This window comes from Lissotriton helveticus, chromosome 3_1, assembly GCF_964261635.1.
Source record: "Lissotriton helveticus chromosome 3_1, aLisHel1.1, whole genome shotgun sequence".
Classification (NCBI taxonomy): Eukaryota; Metazoa; Chordata; class Amphibia; order Caudata; family Salamandridae; genus Lissotriton; species Lissotriton helveticus.
The window spans coordinates 20034714-20055749 of NC_136061.1; the positions used below are offsets into that span (position 1 = coordinate 20034714).

The window sequence follows — 21036 nt, forward strand, 5'->3', positions numbered from 1 at the left end:
TCAAGAACGCGTTTTTCAGTGTCCCCATTCATCCAGACAGCCAGTTTCTTTTCGGATTTTGTTTAAATGGAAGGAGCTATATGTTCACACGAGCTCCTCAAGGTTTCACAGAAAGTCCTAGTATTTACAGTCAAGCACTTAAGAGACAACTAGACAACATTCACATGCCAACTGACACTGCCCTGCTCCAGTATGTCGATGATCTACTGATCACAGCCCGTTCTGAACGTGCTTGCGAGCGAGCATCTCTTACAGTCTTGTACTTCTTAGCAGAGATGGGGCACAAGGTGTCCCCTTCGAAGCTTCAATTCTGTGTCCAGCAAGTGATCTACTTGGGCCACTTACTGTCCAAGTGGGGTAGGCAGTTGACACCCGACCGTATCCAGTTAATAGCGAGTCTTCCTCAGCCCAAGACCCAGAAGGAGGTACGTGCTTTTATCGGCCTTACTTCTTACTGTAGGCAATGGATTCCTCAGTATGCATTTCTAGCTAAGCCACTGATACAGTTAACGACACAGGAGGCAGCCGTATCGACTGTCCTCCCTTGGACATCTGAACATACACTTAGTTTCAATGAGTTAAAGAAAGCTTTATGCCAAGCTCCTGTTCTAGCTACACCGAACTACAGTAAGCCTTTTACACTTTTCGTCACAGAACGCGAAGGTACAGCATTATCTGTTCTCACACAAGATCAAGCAGGACAATACAAGCCTTGTGCTTATTTTTCGAGCACATTAGATCCTGTAGCCCAGGCTTTGCCTGCGTGCCTCAAGTCAGTTGCAGCCACAGCTCTAGCTATCAGACAAAGTGATTCCATAGTATTAGGACATTCCTTGACAGTACAAGTTCCACACTCCGTGGAAGTTCTTTTAAACCGAACACAGACTCAGCACTTGACAATTGCACGTTTAACAGGTTATGAATTGACACTGTTCCAGCCACACATAGAAATCAGACGCTGCAACGTTCTAAATCCTGCTACACTGTTACCATCAGTTAATTCGAATCCTGCCACACACGACTGTGTGGAAGTAGTTAATATTATGACTAAGCCAAGACAAGATCTGACAGATATTCCATTACCAGATCCCGACCTGACACTTTATGTGGATGGTTCATGTATGAGAACAAGTACAGGAGAACTAGTAGCCGCGTATGCAGTGACTACTGACACTGACGTTATAGAAACACACCGTATTGACACCCTGTCTGCTCAAGCAGCAGAGCTAGTTGCTCTGACACAAGCCTGCATACACGCTAAGAACCTGAAAGTTAATGTTTACACAGATTCACGCTACGCATTTGGAGTTGTACACGACTTTGGAGTGCTCTGGCAGGAGAGAGGTTTCATGACTTCTCATGGAACCAAGATTCAGCATGGTCTCCTTATTCAAGCTCTGTTAGATGCCATACACTTACCGACATCTATTGCTATCATGAAGTGCAAAGCACATACGAAAGTTACTGACATTATTTCTCAAGGTAATGATCTAGCAGATCGCACAGCCAAGCTTACAGCACAGACTCCAGACATTCCAGTTAATCCGACACAGACACATACTCCAGATCCGACTACATGCATGACAGTTAAGGACCCTACTCAAGATGTCATAGATATCCAGTTACATGCTACTCCTGATGAAATCAAGAAATGGTCCGAACAAGGAGGGGTCCAGACAGATCAGGGATGGGTAACGAAGGGAAGAGCCACATGGTTTCTCCCCGACTCTATGGTTCAAGTCATTATCAATACCGCACATAGTCCAGCACATTTAGGAGAAAAAGCTATGTTAGACAGTATCCAGAACATTTGGTTCAACAAGCATTTACGAGCTGCAGCCAAACAGAAAGTCCGTACCTGTATGATATGTTGTCAGTTTAATCCAGGTAAAAGTGTCCCGGTGGAACAAGGTGGATTCCAGCCCCCTGACCACCCTTTTGAAGTCCTCCAGATGGATTATATTCAGATGGAGCGATGTCGAGGTTTCAAGTATGTCCTTGTAGTTGTATGCGCTTTGTCCAGGTGGACAGAGGCATATCCAGTCCCAGATTACACAGCCGCGACCACTGCCAAGCAGTTGGTTCGTGAGTTCTTCCCCCGTTATGGACTCCCTAGAGTCGTATATTCTGATAACGGCCAGCCATTCTCATCCGAGTTGATGAAACATGTTTCCCTTTTGTTAGGGTACCAGTGGAAGTTCCATTGTGTACGCCATCCAGAAGCAGCCGGTCTAGTAGAGAGACATAATCAGACCCTGAAAATCCGTATTGCCAAGATTTGTAAAGAGAAAGGTGTGGACTGGCTAGTAGCTCTGCCAGTCGCTTTATTTTATATGCGCATGGTCGCACACTCCAGATCAGGTCTGTCCCCGTATGAAGTCGTATTCGGCCGCCCCCCTAACATGTGGGGTACACCTAGACCTCGAAGTATTACCGATGTTTCAAGTAATATGCTGACAGATTACCTAGCTTCCTTGATGTCTGCCCTCAACTCTTGTCGTTCACAGGTTGCTGCCGCATTTCCAGACAATACCGAGGTGGCACCGCATGACATCGTTCCCGGATGCATGGTTCTTGTCCGGAACTTTGATCGTTCAAGTCCGCTGGAGCCCCGCTGGAAGGAACCCCGACAGGTCCTCCTGGCCACCCGTACTGCCGTCAAGCTGGAAGGCAGGAAGGGCTGGGTCCACCTGTCACATGTGAAAAGATTTTTTGGATTGAAGCCTGTTTCAAAGAACATTTCCGAGGATCTTAAGGACTGCCAAAGTACTATTCTTAAGGACTGTCCCGCAAAAGACAATGATATTGAACCCTCCCCGTTAGAGAAAACTCCGCAACAGGAATATAAGCTCAAATTAAGGTCTAGTAAAATAAGTCAGCCAGTTTGATTGTCTAAGTCCTCCCCTAGGTGAAACGGTTAGACCGGTTTCTGACATGTATAAAATAGACCCCCATAGTGAGAGAGTTAGTCAAAACTCAATCCGATGTATCGTTTTTCTAAGTTTCATATTGTTTTTCAGCCTTATGATTACCTGCACAGGTTATGCATTTTATTTGTATTTTCCAGTTTCTCATGTAAATAAGTCTGCTAATGCTACAGTAGAGCACACGTTTAGTGATCTGCCTCCTCATGAACTCTCATATCGTCTCGCTATGCGAAATAATTCTTTTATCCGCATGTTACATTATTCACACCAGACCAGCAATGCCACTAATTGTTGGGTGTGTGGTCGACTCCCCCTTTCCAGACACCGAAGGGAGTTCTGCCACTCTTTCCTTATCCATTTTCACATAATGGTTCGTGTGGAGCATGGTCCACGTTAACGTCATCCTCAACAGATATGTCTTTTCTTAACAGTACATGTTTTCCAGACAAGCAAGGTCTTCCCCACAGAACAGGGTTAGATCTAGAAAATGAAGTTTATAATTTAGGTAATTATTCTTCGAATTTCATGGTCCTGAATGTTCAGTCTGATACTACTCCAGACTTACCTGCTATGTCAGTACTACCAGTTAAAGGCGAATTATGTGTCCGAAAGAATGGTTCCGTACATGTAGGCCATAGTGATTGTACTACTATCGTCAAGTATAGTGACAGTGGGAAATCTATTTTCAAAGCTTCACGTCATTCTTATTTTGTTTGTGGTCAGACCGCATATGTTCGTCTGCCCCTCGATTGGGAGGGAACCTGTTACATTGCCTTCCTACTGCCACCAGTTTTTCTAGCCCCACCTGACTACCATAGGAATTCCCACCTAGTACATACTAGACACAAAAGAGACCTCCCGATTGTCGATTATACTGAAACTGCTCTAGAACAATATATAGATATCAATAAAGGTGTCTTCCCCTATTTAGGTACTGTTGTGAATAGTAAACTGATACGTAGATTAACCAGAACACTTGAAGCAGTAGTGATTGAGACTACTTCTGCTCTAAGTAACTTAACCGAAGAGCAATCCTTTATGAGAATTGTCGTGCTCCAGAATCGTCTCGTCCTTGACGTCATACTGGCCGATAGGGGCGGGGCCTGTAGAGTCATCGGATCTAGTTGCTGCATTTTCATTCCTAATAACGCGCCGTCTGTTTATTCAGCTATAACCAGACTCCATAAAATTGCCCATATGTTACACCAAGATCCAGGCACCTGGACATGGTCCGGTTGGTTCTGGAATATAATTTCCGCCTGGGGATGGAAAGTATTGTCATTTCTGGGTATTGCAGTAGCGATCATATTCAGTTGCTGCCTCTGTATACAATGTGGCCCTGCGATTTGCGGCATTTGTGCTACCTCTTGTATTCCTAGTCCCAAGTCCCGTTCTAAATCCCGTTCCAAGAAAATTCGAGACGAGCAAATGATACTGTATGAAATGATAGATGGTATCATGAATATTGATGTTTCCTGATGGAAACGTAGTGACAAGGAGGGAATGTGGAAAAGTAAATTTTGCCATGTTCTGTGTCCCTACGTGTCCTCCATCTTATGTTATGTGTGCATGATTAATATGCATATGTATTCCCCATGTTTGATTAAAGACGCAATTATAGTTGTGTCCATCTCTAGTATGCCAGTTTCCAGTTCTCGTGAAAGCTATGAATATCAGGCCTATGTAAAGTTACGTTGCCACGTTTCTCAGTGTACACGTTATTTCATTGAAAAGTCCCCGTTTCTAGGCCTCAAAAAGGCCCGGACACCAGATTCAGCTCCTGTCTCCTGAACCCTCGCTGAGGAGCGATACAGCCCCCACCTGTATCCTCGACCCTTCACTTACTTCCTGCCTCACAGTGCCCGGCTCAGCCTGGCTCTGCCTGTTAGTCTGCCAAGAGTATGTTATGATTCTAGTTATCAGTCCAGCCCTCCTTCTCTGCATTCCTAAGCTACTGAATCGCATCAATAGTTTCCGTCATTGTCTAGCCTTTACGTCTCCATGTAAGAGAAATACTGCATTTAATGGTCATTTCATATTCTTCATCACGCACTACATGTAGAATAATGCATGCTCCAGTCTTAGAGTCCGTTAGCCTCTCCCCTCCTGACTCTTAGTTTATATCAACATGTCCTCTAAATATCAGATACTAGATAGGGTTTAGGTACATGTCGCCCTGACTCTCCAGACTTCAGTCTCTACTCCTAGCACAGAGTTCATAGCCCCCAGCTTCTCCTAGTAACACGTCATTGTCAGTTTGCGCGCACCATTAGGTTAGAGGTCCCGGCTCCTTAGGTTGCCCCCTCCATGTTTCCGCCCCATTCATGACATATTCTGTTACGTTTACATCACATGTCTATGTACACGCCTCTTGTTACACCTACTTTCACCCTTATCTTTCGCGACTGCTATTGACCACACCCACTGCTCCGCCTACTGTATTCATTGTAATGCAACTATTTTAATATATATGCTTGTGTACTGTTATTAAAATGTTACGCCGATCCTGATCCTGCCCCCGGCAGCGCTGCCATCCCATTCCTGTGCAGGTTGTCCTGTTCCTGTCCTTTATGCTGTATTAAACCTGCAAACTCCTACTACCTCGAATCTTGACTCTTATTTATTGAGCTATCTGTTATTACTATGTCCAGTAAAACCTAGATCCGGTATTATTTATTTATAAACCACAGTCCTCTCGGACATAGATATTGTTGCCACTTTGTCTTCCAAGAGGACATGCATGTCCACCTTGTTGAAGGTGTCTCCCCTACGGATCCCCTCATGGTAAGAGGTGTTTTATCTGCAGGATGCTCTTACCGGATAGCAATCCAGGTCTGCATATCCCGAGAGAGAAACACGGTAGTCCTCCCACTGGTCTTCAGTGGAAATAGAGTCAAATAGTGTATCATAAAGCTCAGTGAGTTGGAAAGAGCTGCCTTTTCTGTAGGAAGTGTGTGGAAAACCCTATGGCGAATGTGGAGGTGGTGATGAAGGAGTTGACCTGGTGGTGGTGGTGAAGAGAGAGTAGAGGAGGAGAAGGAATGGATGGGCTGGGGCCCCTGCCTTATGTCTGTAATGCTGGACAGCTGGAGGGGCCTCAAAGCAAACTCTTCCTCAAAACTTTGTGCCTGCTTTTCAAGGCTGTGAGAAGCTGGCTTGGTATATGGTGCACACTTATATAACTGGGCGCCCTGCACCAATCCACACAAACCTTATGGTGATTTTAGTGGTCTTAGACGATCTTAGAAAGCTCTCTAAGTAGTAGCTGTGGAGAGCAGCCTTCAGGCTTCGTCCAGAAAGAATGTAAAGCAGCTTTTTTTTACTACAATATTTTCTTATAGGTATAGATGAAGTAAAAAAGAACCACGCAGTATATTTATAAAAATATATATTTTTTTTTTACAATATACTCACTAACACATTCAGGTATCTCCGACCCAGAGATATACACAATGCACATAATAGTTTTCAATAGAAACAGGTAAGTAGCCTGTAAGATACAGTGATCAGCAGGGGGAGGACAAACTGTATACTAAAACAGTGGTATGCAAACTACGGCTCGAGTCAAGACTGTACCCAGAAGACATAGAAATGCCGGGAACCCAAGGAACCATCTGAGGTAAGTAACCAGGAGCCCCACGGACGCTATGTGCGGAGTGAGAACACGACCGCAGGATCAATGCAAGTCAGTGGGTAAGACGCGGTTGCAATTTTAAAGAAGGACCCTTCCCAGTGGCCCCTGAAGAAGCCCCAGGGAAGCCAGGTGCAAAGGTGTGAAGTGCGGTCGGAAACCTCAGTCGAGCTCAATGGAGGACTTCAGGAAGATGCCGCTGCTGGGGAAGGTGAAAGTGTCCGGTGGAACCCAAAGGTGTATTCAAGATGTGAAGAACATGCAAGCAGAGGGTACAGAGTCTATGCCACTCAGGAGTGACCAGGAGGCAAGGAAGAAGAATGCCCACCGATGTCGAGTGTTGCAGCATTGGGATACTATTCTCTCAACTTAAGCATACTTATTGGTAATAATGTTAAGATCTAAAAGGGGCAGATCTATTTAGCCTTTGTCGATCTTTCATCGGCTTTTGATTGAGTAATACACGTCAAGCTATGGTTAAAACGGAAAGATATGGCGGTGGAAATGTCAATTATTGTTTTTCTGAGAGAACTACACACGGGGTGTGGAGCCAAGGTAAGATTTGGTGTAAGCAGAGAATGTACTGAAGCCTTCAGTGTGGAGAGAGGGGTGAGACAGGGGTGGGTCCTGGCCCCCTTCCTGTTTTCTTTATATGTAAACAGTGTGGGGGAGGAGCTCGCTGGAGCTGCAAAAGACTCTGCACCCGTTGCCCATGGACCGAGTGGCCCACCACCACGAGGAGGTCTCCCCGTCGATCCTGACAAGAGATCCAGTGATCCCTGACCTGCCTCAAGCTTCCAGCCGATGCCTGGAGCCTCAATCTGGACGGTCACCCCAACTGTGACCAGGACGGCCAACCAACTGTGTCTAGCCAACCCCCAGCATCCCAACTTACCTCTCCAAGTGGAACGTCGCAGATCCTCTTATATGGATGTCAAGCGTGCTTACGAAGTCAAGAAAAACAATATGCACTGCAGTATCCTGTCACACTGCGCATCCGACACAAAGACAGCGTTGTCCTCTGCGATTCCCCGGAGGAAGCTTGGTCCTGGGTAGAGCAGAATGGCCTCGCTGAAACCCCTGCGACATAGTTGGTGGCTCCGCGACAGCGGTGGAACATTGTAAACACACGGAAAAGCCATAATAAAGCCCCACCAAGGCTCAGGATGCGAGAGAGAGGAACAGGCCATTAAGCAGACAGATCATCATAGCCACCCAGACTCGCCCTCTAGATCAGGGTCTGAAACCGACACCGTACCAGACCAATTATATCAGCTGAGTCGCAGCGCTCAGCACTGATGGGAGGAGGACCTACAGTAACACCGCAAACGGCAGAAAAACTCGGATGATCCCCTCATGTGTCTTTCAAAGAACTTCAACTGTGTTTTGGGGGGACTTTTCCCATTGCAGCCACCTCAGTACAAGACACTCTAGTGAAACAAACACACACTGGCACCATGCTAAAGACAAGTATGCACAGATATAGTGGCTAACTCTCAAACATCCATGCAGCTCGACTACGCCCCCACGCAGACGATAAGTGGCTGATAAAAGCATTGTTATGGTTTCCTTTTTTTCCCACCGCTCCTTTATTCTTTCCTTCCTTAAGATATCCTTTGTTCCATTATTTAACCTGTTATTTACATTTCAGTGCAGATGGCCTTTTGCCCGTTGGCAAACGTGCCTGGGATGGAGAGTTGGGTATAGTAAATGTTTTATACAATCTGATCTGTACTGGCACACTCCATGTTCAAAGGGTGCAACACTACCAAGGCGATATTCGGGACATATTCACCACAGGTGGGACTCAGTGATCGCTGGCTGCTCTACATTGGTGGGCATGACCCCCCCCCCACTATTTGCCACTCATTAACAAAGAGGTCAGGTAATTATCTCCTTCTCACCTGGAACGAGCGGGGGTTAGCTGGCTGTGTTAACCGACACAAGGTATACAAATACTTGCATAGGCACCAGATTTCAGTGGCGATGCTACAAGCAACACACCTCACCCAGCAAACCCTCTCATCACTGCGCAAGCGGTGGAGGGGCATGGCGGTAGGGACCACGTACTCGGGTTATGCCACAGGCACATTGATATGGGTGGCACCTGGGACTCCACTGCAGTCATTACACGCTCGGGTAGATCCGCAAGGCGGATATGAGATCCTTGAGTGTCTCCTAGATGGCTCCCCATTGACACTTGTCTCATACGCACCAAACTCGGGCAGGCTACGTTTCTACAAACCATGGCCCTGTCCTTGCTAAGTGATCCGTCGGCTTCAATGTACTGGAGGGAAGATTACAATTGTGGGCAAGATCTAAACTTATTTAGATCACGCCCGCCACTCCCAGGTGCACAATCTATAGGCCTGGCACATCACATGAAGGTCTGGACCAGAGATATCAAATTAAGTGACGCCTGGAGCAGCAAGCACCCCACGACGTGCACATATTCACATTATTTACCGATACACGACCTATACACCAGAATTGATGCAATATTCTGTTCAGCAGAGGTGCTGGCCAGGGTGTCGTATGCAGAGTACCTGGCCCGCACACCATCGGATCACAGCCCCTCTCCAGGTGCGACCGGCCTGGGGCACGCACAGAGCTAATATCCCAACCCTGGAGGCACTTAAAGAGGCACCACTTCGCTCCTCCATAACACAATCTACCAACTCATACATCCCAAAAAATACAGGCACTGCCACATCTGCGAGTATAGAATTCAAGGTGGTGTTGAGCGGACTGTAACTGGCTCCCGAATGACGCCCTTGAAAGACCTACAGGACCAAGAGTCTGAAGTAAGACGTTGCGAGCTCCTTGCCCCTACCAACACACACATTGTGCCCACACTAGCCAAGGCCCGCTTTGCCTATAAAGAGACACAAGACAAGCTCTGTGCCCTACACTACAGACAATATCTAGCCCGGCAACATGCGGACGGTGATCAAGCGGGCAGGACACTGGCGTGGCTGTTTAAATCTGGCTCTTCCCAGTCTCCAATCACGGTCATACACACACAGGATAATAATAATAATAATAATCCACATTTGTATAGCGCACAATCACCCGTTAGGGTCTCTAGGCGCTGGGGGGCCGTCGGGAAGATTAAGCGAGCTATTGCCCAGAGTCACATGGTGCTGGACTAATCTGCCGCCGGAGCCGGGGATCGAACCCTGATCCCCAGATTCCAGCGTCAGTCGCCCTGGCCGCGGCGCCACACCTCTCCCTTCATGGGCAACTAGTGAACACACAAGAACAGATTAAGTACTCCTTTTATAAATACTATGCTTCCCTCCATAAAGCTCCAGCGTATAACACATCACAGGAAACTCAGCAATTTCTGTCACGCGCTACCCTGCCACAAATAACTCGGACCCAATATGCATCGCTCGAGGCTCATATATCTGAAATCGAGATCTCTGAAACGGTTAAACAGTTGGCAAGAAACAAAACACCAGGGGCAGATGATTGGCCATCTGAGTTCTATGTGACGTACGTGGAATTGCTAATACCCCGCTTATGCAACATTTACCGTGAGGCGTTCGATCATGGCATGCTCCCACCATCTCTTCGAGAAGCCATAATGGTGGTACTACCAAAACCGGGGAAGGATCCATTACAAATGGGTTCATACAGTTCTCTATCACCATTGAACTCTGATTATAAAATCTTGCGCAAAATACTAGCGGACCGATTAATAGATGCAGCGCAGCTACTAGTTCATAGTGATCCGAACGGGTTCATACTGGGGAGGAAAACTAATGTGTACTTGCGCTGGTTCTTTAAATTTTTGGACTGGGCGCAGACAGAAGCAGACACCTTAGATTGCCTCTCTAGATATGAGAAGGCTTTTGATACCTTGGGTTGGAATTACTTAATGGCAGTCTTGTCAGAGTTCGGCCTGGGCCCGAACTTTCTCCGTTGGGTAAAGATACTGCAGACTAATCCGCAGGCCAGAGTGAAGACAGGGCGCATCATTTCCCCTTCTTTCGTTATAGAACGTGGCACGAGACAGGGGTGACCCTTGTCGCCCATTATCTTCGCGTTGGCCATGGAGCCCCTAGCAAGAGTGCTCCGCAGCCATGTCCTTGATTCGGGGCATCTAGGCGTACACGCATGGTCGCTATGCTGATGACACACTGGTCTACCTACGAGGCCAGAGCAGGGTCCTACAGGACTTTGTGAAGGTACTGGATGAACATACCCATATATCCGGTCTGAAAGTGAACTGGTCTAAATCAGAAGAGTTCCCAATGAAGCTCCTCTCCACGATACAAAGGCAACATCTGCCCACTACTCCACTTACATGGGTCTTTGACTCCTTCAAATACCTAGGAGTCCAAAGTTATCACTCTCAGACAAACCTAATAGAAGGCTATCTAGGCAAAGTGCTTGCCAGTGCCCGTACTGCGCTACCATTCTGGACCAGGTTGCTTTTATCTCCTACGGGCGAGTGGCCATTGCCGTAAAAACCCCAACAGGTTTTTGGAACTGGCACTGGGATTGGCCAAGCGCAGATTGGCTATGTCTTGGAAGTCACCCAAGGGCCCAAGCACACATACATGGCTCTTAGACCTCCGTAGATCGCTGGTTGCTGAGCACAAAAACCAGTAGGCCAACGCCATGCGGCGCTCCCATCAGCAAACCGCACACAATGGCAATATTACTTTCAAAATATTACTTAACAGCCATAGAAACTAAGCTATGCACTGCGACCCTAGACATATCATAAGTCATACAGAGGACTGCGTTCCCATAGCGAGACATCACGATCGAGATAGTCACAAAAGTAGATGTATACTGCACGCACTTGCACACCCTAGGTCAACTCAGGCGAGGAAAGATGCAACAATACTAGATACAGATCCCCCCCCACACACACACGCAGCGCTACCATATAAGCATCCATGTATATGTACATACATTGCTGGGCGTATGCCTGGTTAAGCACGCAACGAAGGTGCACACTGCACATGTACGGACAATAAAGGGCAGTCATGTTTGTTATTGTTAATAAAGCCGGAGATAGAATATTTGTGCTATAGAATGACAATGTTACATAATTAATATCGTCGTGATTACTTGATGCCTCATCAGTACTGTATGTGCTTTATCTTTCTTTCTTCATATATGACCAGTCAGACATAATATTGTTAATTTGATACAGTAAAATGACATTATCTCCGGTCTTCATGAAGATTTCCTCAGACACAGCCTGCTGCCCTGCCCCACTGAAGGATATCTACCTGCATAAAAAATCCAGAGGTAGACCCTCTGACCGGGTTAAAACAGGTTGATGTATAGGATTGGGGCTCAATCGCGGTCAGCCTGAAATCGTGCCTAGGTACTGGTCTAACGTAACCACTGACGCTTTGACCTTTCTGGCACGATTTTCCCTGAATTCTTTACAAATTCATAACTCCGATTACCCTTATTGGATTTTTATTGTTTTTGTGTCATTTTCTTTATTACATTTTACTCTATTTTTCTAATTTGGTTTGGGATTAGCATAATTTTGACTTTATTATTGTTTTGGTACTGCATAAAGAATTAACACATTGCTCGAAATTAAGCCTGCCTGCTCGGTGCCACAGCTGCCAGGGGGCTGATATCAGGTTTATTTAGTGACTTTACGGGTTCACCCTGAAATGACCGGTGATTATTCTTTTAAGGCGGTAGTCACCGACCCCAAATACAAATCTATTTTTTTTACACGTCAGATGTAACACCAATTGACTTTTTAGAGAATCCAGCAGATTCCCCCTCCGGGATCTTTCCAAGTCCTTTACCATCTTCTCAAAGATTGCGCTTGCTCACCTGCGGTTCTCCGTCCAGGTACTCGCTGCTCTTGCAGACATGCGTCTTCCTCCGCTTTAATGGTTTGTGCTAATGGAGATGAGATGGCGGGGTTTTCTAAAGAGGTAGAAAAAGAATAGTTACATGACAAAAAATTGCTGCCAAAATAGAACAAAACAAACAATAGTAACTTTTACTACATCTTGTCATCAGTAATATAATTTGAGATGGCTTCAATGTTATTTTACATGTCATGAATGACGTCATATGTTAGAACATAAGCAGTGCGTGATGAGTTATGGTGAGTTAACTAGTGATTTTAACTGGTTTTTTAAAGCACACCTTAACGTTTTATAACAAAAACCAAACATAACTTCATTTTATGTTTGTTTTGTTTCCAGTGAATTTGTTTTTTTCATTTTGCTCATATGGCGCATCCACTGAGCAGGGCCTGAGGCTGCTGTGGGATTGTTCACAACGAGGCTTCACCAAGCCCTGTACCCAGCCCTCTGGAGGTGGACCAGACTACTTTTAAAACATGGGTGAGGTGTCGTTCCGGGAACATCCCACCTCTACCAGGGAACAGGATATTGCTATTCCAGCCTCTTCAGTCTCTTTTCAATCTATTTCCTAGGACTCTCAGACTCAAGCACCGAATGGCGTCATGGCGGCAGGGGTCTGTAAACCTGGCTTTTGATTATACGGACTGAAATAGTCTGGAGAAAAAGGTCTCTCGTCCAATCAGGTTTAAATACCTTTTTTAATCTTGAGCTCTCGGGAAGTACGTGAACGCGGATTCTCTGATCTTTCTGGATTAACAGTCTAGATATCTCTACAATTTAACCCCTTAAAGCCCAGGCTGAAACACTTTGAGTGCTAATTTTTCAAACATTACTAAATGGATTTATTCCAAATCCATACTAAGCAAAGGCACCTCATCGGGAACGGATCTACTTGCACAAATCGGATGTAATTTCATTGAGCAGTTTTTATATATAGAGGAGAAAAGAATCCTATATGCAATAAAATGTGGAATGTCCCTATCCAAACACAGCCCCTTTATTGGCCCATGGTAACAGATCGAAGCCTCAATAACTACCAAGAAATTATAGCGAGGGAAAAAACTAAATATTTAACCCAAAAAATTGAAAGCGCCAAAACTCCTCTAAGGAACTCTCTAATACAGTTCTGTTCCTTACCTCTCCACATACCCCTGAGGTTCTGCCAACTCGGTCTTTATGTGACAAGATTGCTTCACATTTTTTGCATAAAGTCGAAAGTTTCTTTAATGGTGTAGGCAAATACAGGGTTCAGGGTGATGAGCCCACCCTGTCCAACGGACCTACCTCGCAAATGCCGCCAGGTGACCCAAGTTCTAATACGTTTGCCGACCTTGACAACGAGCAAGATGAAGACCTTATTGCTACGACCAAATCAGGTTCGCCGACGGACCCCTGCCCGGTGGCAGTGGTAAAACTGGCAGAAGAGATCATAGCGGACAATTTGTCAAAAAGTTTTCATCTAGGGCCAGATGTACGACCATTTTTGCGTGCGCAAATGGGTTTGCGAACCAGTTTGTGCATGCAAGAACATCATGGGGAATGTACATACCCGATTTTGCGAGTCGAAATTTTTTGCGACTCGCACAATAGGGTTTTACAACTCCCTATTAGGAAGGGTCATTCCCTTCCTAATAGTGAGTGCAACCCTATGTAAGAATGTTTTGTGTCTGCAATTGCAGGCGCAAAACACTCGCAAATTACCACCCTCTTCAGGAGTGTGGTAATGGGGTCGCAAAAGGGAAGGGGTCCCCAGATATTTAGAGGGCTGCTGAAAACGTGGCTTTTCAGCAACTCAGATCTCTGCTAAGACATTTGTCTCCTGGACCGGTCAGACTAAGCTAGCGCCAGGACACCCAAGGGTAACAGTGCCCTTTATAAAACCATTACAATTAGGGGGGGCTAATTTAAAGAGGGCAGGGGGTATAAATCGTCACTATGCGCAAAACATCAAGAAGGAGCAGAGTAAAATGGGGGGCAAGTAGGGTGAGGTTTGGGAGTGGCAAGAAATTCCAGCAAGATCTGATAAGGGGAAAACAGATAAGCAAAGGCGAAGGATCATTCTCCGCGGAGGCTATCCAGGTCCTTTCAGGCGCCTCTGGGCCCGAAGGCTGTGAGAAGCGGGCGTTGACCAGACCCCATGGGATGCATGTCAATGTGAAGGACGAGTGCACCGTGAGTTGGCGCAGGGCGTGGCCATTAGCCAGGCCTTATGACCAACCTGCCGCAGGCTGCCAGCCATTGCTGCACATGGCCTACAGGTGTGCATGGCACAGGTTGACCCCAGGGCCTGGCATATGGTAATAACTCTGGCATTGGTTAATGAATCTGCATATTTGACGGGATGTCAGCCAGTCAGCGGCACATGACGAGGGGTTGGACCCCGTATTCTAAATGTGACGACTTAGCTTATGAGGAACCATGGGTCAAATCTTTCATGGAGTATATATACCGCCAGCAAGTTAACACGAGGCCCCGCTCTCCAGCGTCTCTCGCTGCCCCGGTTCTATCTTCTGGGATAGTTGGATCCGCGCAGAGTGTCTAATAAGGTACATCCAGTATAGGATATCTTAGGAATGGTCTTCTTATGCCTGCCTCATGAACAGTAGGACAGGACTAGACGGACTGCTGACAGTGACTTCACCGTCCTCGAGGCGTCTTGTCAGAATTTTCTATACCTTAAGGACCCCAAACTTTCAGCCCAAGATATTACATCTTAGGAATACGATTGGCCTCTCATTGATTGACATTTGAGTTTGAGCCCCTGCTCTGCTGTATCATATATTGTGTTGAAATATCCACAGAGGAAACCCGTATCCTGAAAGTATTGCACCTTCTGCGCCCTGACGAAGGAAATTTGGACCCTAGTCCTACTCCAAAAACACGCGTCGGCGCCCCTTTTTTTCTTTTTTTGTTGTTGTCATGTTGGTTGTATAATTGTTGTACCATTGTCATATCTTTGATGTTTTGTCTAGTGGAGTTTGATGTACTCTAGTTGTGTATGGTTTGACTGATGCGTGTGGGTATGTGTGGAACCATTAGAGGATGAATGACCTCTGTGTATATTCTTGGTTTGGGGCTCTATGTAAATATGAATGATGCACAGTAAAGAATTTGGCAAATATAACAAATAGTTCGATGAAACATGATGTACAGTGAAGAATTCTGTCAATGCAACAAATAGTTTGACGAAATTTCCTTGCTAAATATAGGCCTCACTTATGATACAATAAAAGATAATAATGTATATATATTTCTGGTTTGGGACAATATTGATGGTAATTTAATGAAGGAGGTAATACCCCTGTATTAAATTGTTGCCAGGGAGAGGTTTTCGTTCTTGTTGTCTTTGTCAGCCAGTTAAGCCCAGTGCAGGAATATCAGGTTTTATTCCATGTTTCTTGCTTTATAGGAGAGCAAAGATTCCTATGAAAGTTACAGTGGGATAAACAGTTTTTAGACCGCCCCATTAAGAGTTCCATCCTCAATGGATTTGCATGAAACTCAAAATATCAAGAGTAAGCTAAACATAGTAAGTGCCTGCTAAGAACAGATCTGTAAACTTGGGCCGAAATTATGAGCAAATAAATTATTTTCTGTGCCTCTGCTATGCCTGTTAATGATCTCACAAATGACATCACTCATGACATGTTGAATGACATCACTGATAACATTATAGTCATTTACAGCATAAAGTTGCTGAAGGTACACCTGTAGATCCATAACATGGAAACAGCGTAAGACCTGGAGGCAAATGCAATTGTCCTTGTTGAAAGTTATATAGAGCACTTTCTACAAGTCACTGAAGATTGGGAAGCAAGTAGTACTCCGAGTTAAACGAGGTAGAGGCTGAGCACACCTGATGTGGGTTGTAGAGTTATGACTCAAAGTAGGCTGTGCCCAGAAATCTTAGCCAAAGGCTAAAGCTGCTGTTGACAATACATTATCGGGCAGTGGCTATCTGGCCACGTGTGTCAGAAAGTGCGTCTATTTGCATGGTTAGCCCCCACTTTTTGCCTGGACATTGATGTGGCTTCAATTGCAGTGCACAGGGCCCATGACAAGTAGGTCACCTGTGCCAGTGCTTTTTCCCTAAAAACAATTCTTCAAGTGGCCCTTCAGGACGCAAGACCCTAGTAAAAGGTACCTGGTACCAAGGGCATCAGGACTAAAAAGGGCCCCCAATGGACTCCTCACCTAGGCCCTGCAAACTGCTACTGCAGCATGCATGGTCTGGTGCAGACAAAATGACTAAGTCGAAGGGCTCCACTGTCTGTGTGTCATGCCAGTCAGCACTGCCTGAAGTATAGGTAAGTCACTCCTCCAGCAGGCCTCACAGCCCTAAGGCAGGGTGCACTATACCAAAGGGTTGGGCATAGGTGCATGAGCAGATTTGCCCCTACAATATTGGGGTCGATTCCTTAATATTGTAAGTGCCAGGGAAGCCATAAAGAGTAAATGGGATTGAAACCCGACAACACGAGTTCCACACCAGCACAATGGCTTCACTGAACCCAGGAGTCGTTGGTACAGAGGCAAACGCAAGATGATGGACGGAACACTGAAACTTTACCTTCACACTCACAAAATGCCTTTACAGGCTGCGTGTTTTGGTGCAGAACAAAGCGAGTCGACATGGCACACATCCATTTGTGCCATGCCTACCAAACACTGCCCTGACATAGGCCAGTCACCCCTCTAGCTGCACTATACCAGTGGTGAGAGTACAGGTGCATGAGCCCTGTGCCCCTACAGTACCCAGGGCCATTCCTGGACACTGTAAGTGCAGTGCTGCCATTAAGCGTATATGGTGCTGGGAGTTTGTCATTACGAACTCCACAGCACCATAATGGCTGCACTGAAAACTGAGAAGTTGGGTACCAAACCGCTCAGCACATTAAACCCACACTGATGCAAGTATGGGATTTAATGAAAGATGCACACAGAGGGCATCTTAGAGATGCCCCCTGAAAAACGACCAACCACTAGTGTCCAGGCATATTGGCTGCTCTCAGCCGCCACCGCCAGACATGTTTCTGGACCCCTGGGTCGAGAGCCTGCTGCTCTCTGGGGCCTGAAACAATCCTGGGACGAGGTGCCTAGCCTCCTCCCCCAGGATGGAGAACGGCTGAGCTCCAGAGGGATCCGGTGATGCACTGAAAATCCAATCCAAGGCCACCTTCAGCTGCTGGGGTGTTCAAGTCCATTTGGGCTGCAGGCGAAGCGGCACTAGCTCTAGAATCTAGTCCGTTTGGGGGCCGGGGTGTGCTCATTGAGGTGCTTGGAGGGGGGGCCGGGGTGTGCTCATTGAGGTGCTTGGAGGGGGGGCCGGGGTGTGCTCATTGAGGTGCTTGGAGGGGGGGCCGGGGTGTGCTCATTGAGGTGCTTGGAGGGGGGGCCGGGGTGTGCTCATTGAGGTGCTTGGAGGGGGGGCCGGGGTGTGCTCATTGAGGTGCTTGGAGGGGGGGCCGGGGTGTGCTCATTGAGGTGCTTGGAGGGGGGGCCGGGGTGTGCTCATTGAGGTGCTTGGAGCTTTGCAATCTGTGAGTAGTAGGACTCATGTTTAGGCTTTTTGTGGGACTTTATTGACTTACCTGGTCTCTACGACCTCTATGGCGATTGGTCATGTGAACGCCCACAAGACGGAGAACATGACTATGGCTGTGAGAAAAGTGGTTCTGTTGCAGTACCCCCAATGTTTGCCTGGCTTTTGATGCATCTTTGAGTGCAGTGCACTGGGTCCCTGCTGTCCAGGTTCACAGTTTCAGTGTTCGTTTCCTAAAAACACGTTCACACTAGGTACTTCTCCCCTTCTGCAAGTTCCTAGTAAGTAGTACCCTAGGTACCTAGGGCCTGGAAGCTGAAGAGGGTCCCCTGGGTCCCTCTCACTCAGACCATGCCACTGCCCCACACTACAGCTGGCATGACCCTGTGAGGTAAACAAGAGACCAAGTTGACATGGCACACTGCCCGTGTGACATTCCAGCTAGCACTGCCGCAGATATAGGTAAGTCACCCCTCTAGCAGGCCTTACCAGCCCAAAGGCAGGGTGCACTGTTTCCCAGATGTGGGCATATCCGCATGAGCAGATGTGTCCGACAGTACAAGGGTCTATTCTCCAATATTGCAAGTGCCAGTGCAGCCATTGAGGGTCCATGGGCTGGACTCTGACTTCTCGAGTTCCACATCAGGATGCTTCACTGAACCCAGGAGTGTTTGCTACCAACAGCTCCTTGCAATAAATCCACACTGATGCCGGGGTGAGATTTATTAAAACCTGTCCTCAGAGGGCCCCTCAGAGGTGGTCCCTGAAAGCATACCGACCCTGGTGTGGGCACTGACTGGCTGTGGCAGCCTGCCACACACAGGCCTGTTTCTGGATCCCTGGGTAAAGAGCCTCTGCTCTCTGGGACCAGAAACAATGCACATTCTGGGCAGAGGTGTCATACCTCCTACCCTAGGATGGGCCAGTGCCCGAAAAGGGAAGCTTCAAAGGCCTGCCGCCTTTGTAATGAGACCCCAGCCTCTGCGAGCAGCAGACGGCAGCCCTGGTTTACACCCCTACCTTAGGCGGGAAAACCGGTGGGAAAATTCAAACATATAGGAGGTGTGCTCACCTCTGCCAACCCCACCACTAAGGTGGGGGGGAAGCGAAGTGAAGCACACTTTCAATCCCCGCCATCTTGAGATTGGGGGACCCATCTAATCAGGGCTAGGCCTATGCCCCCTCCCACAGGAGGGAGGCATAATAGAGGGTGTAGTCACCCGAGGTGAGGTGATCATTGGCCCGACCTGCTACTTCCCTGTCCTAAATGTAGTACTTAGGTGGAAGAAGACAGCCTGCAGGAGAAGCCAGAGGACGACAACTGCCTTGGCCCCAGCCCTACCGGCCCATCTCCAGCTTCAATGAAACTTGCGACCTGTCTTGCAACACAACCTCCAATATTCCATGGAAAGCTGACGCCTTCAATAAAGACTCCAATCTCCCAAGCACAGCGGTCCTGTCCAGAATAAATCGACTCCTAAGACTCCAGGTCCGCGTCTCCTGCCAACTCTGCACCCGACACCCAGGGCCAGGGTTGCTCACCTGTGCAGTGAAGTCTCCGCAGCAATCCTGAGCTCATGTCCGGCGTTGGCTGACCTCTCCTGCCCTCCATAACTGGACTTTCAAGATGCTTCAGGAAGTGCGGGCTTCGCCTGATGGCTGATATCATTTCTAAATACTGTACGTACTCGTCATTAGGCGTTTACGATTATTTAAATGTTGACTCACCGGCATTAATAATTAGTGTTTAAAAATAGGATGCCACATTTTCATTTCGTTTTATAAACACATGACTTCTGTATAGTATTTTTTCGACACTAGCAGTGCACACCTTGTATTGACGCTGCCTGGACGTACTATCGGGCATTTAAATATTTAGGTTTGAGGCCACTGGCACAGAACACCGGACTCTGCCGCATGTTGACTTGGCTGAGGTAATTTGAGAAGCCCGTTTGTTTGTCTATTTTGACCCATTAGTTGTATGTTTTTAAACATCACTGAGGCAATTTCCCTTTCTATCTTTCGTCATGCACTTCAGTTTCCTTGCGTGGGCCACGATTAATGCGTGCCGCTCGCTTTACTTACTGATCAAGAGGCAATTATTGTCAAGCTGCATCCAAAAGGTATGTGCCGCCCATGGGACTGGTTCACATTAATTGATTAATATACAGTATTTAACAACCGATGGTTACTACTTTGACACAGATGGCAGCTCCATTATAGACAGTTTTCCTGTTTTTCTGCAGTGTTTGCTCTACCTATGATTCGTTCGTGAATCGCCTGATATATGAAGGAGGCATTCGTATTTTAAGTCACTTTGCTCCAGAATTTTTTGTATCAGGTGCACAGGGTGATCCACAACTATATGTACCAGTGATATAGTGGGATCAAATCAATTGCAGGTATGGAACTTTCCACCCCTTTTGTGTCCCGCCATGAGTAGTTAATGGCAATCAAGGTGGAAACGAAACATTCATTCGTTTTCCTTTTTCCATCCCAGGGTTGACGGGCTTAATTTCAGTCTGATCCGGCATTATTTCTCTCTGACATCGATCCAACTTGTGGAATTGTTGAGTTGCCCTTGGGCGTCATTTGCCTATAAATTGTTTATGATGAGCACAGTGCACTGATTCTTACCCATAATTTCATTTGTGCAGGCTGTCTGATCTTCCGTTTGTCCTGATGAAGACCCACATTGACAATTCTACAATATTGCAACTGGCAGGGTCGAAACGGCGCCGGTTTTAACTGTCCATTCTTCAATAGGTCTCTTGCCTCTCAAATTACTTTAGATTTACTCCAGAGCTTGAGGTACTTGCTATATTTTTTTAACTGGACATACCTCAATAAAAAGTTTTCCCCCCATCCCCTTTTTTGTTGTTTGTACACATATGTTAATTTTTAATGTTTTCATTTATATGTACGATACAGTGATTTTGTCATTCATGTAATTTTTCCTTAACACTGTACATATTATCACTTGCACTGCAACATTGATTGTGATATCAGACAGCTCATCTTTCTATTAATATTTGTATTGAATAAAACGTTCCAATTTTTGAAAACTCTAAA

At 46.6% G+C, this 21036-nt stretch overlaps 1 protein-coding gene across 1 annotated transcript in view; it reads right to left on the reverse strand.

Moving 5' to 3' along the window:
* LOC144822045 (uncharacterized) overlaps positions 1 to 21036 on the reverse strand; it is a 121808-nt gene that overhangs the window by 12499 nt on the left and 88273 nt on the right. The window contains exon 7 of the mRNA XM_078679113.1: positions 12382 to 12477. Within this exon, the coding sequence (XP_078535239.1) occupies positions 12382 to 12477 (96 nt within the window). The remainder of the gene's footprint in view (positions 1 to 12381; positions 12478 to 21036) is intronic.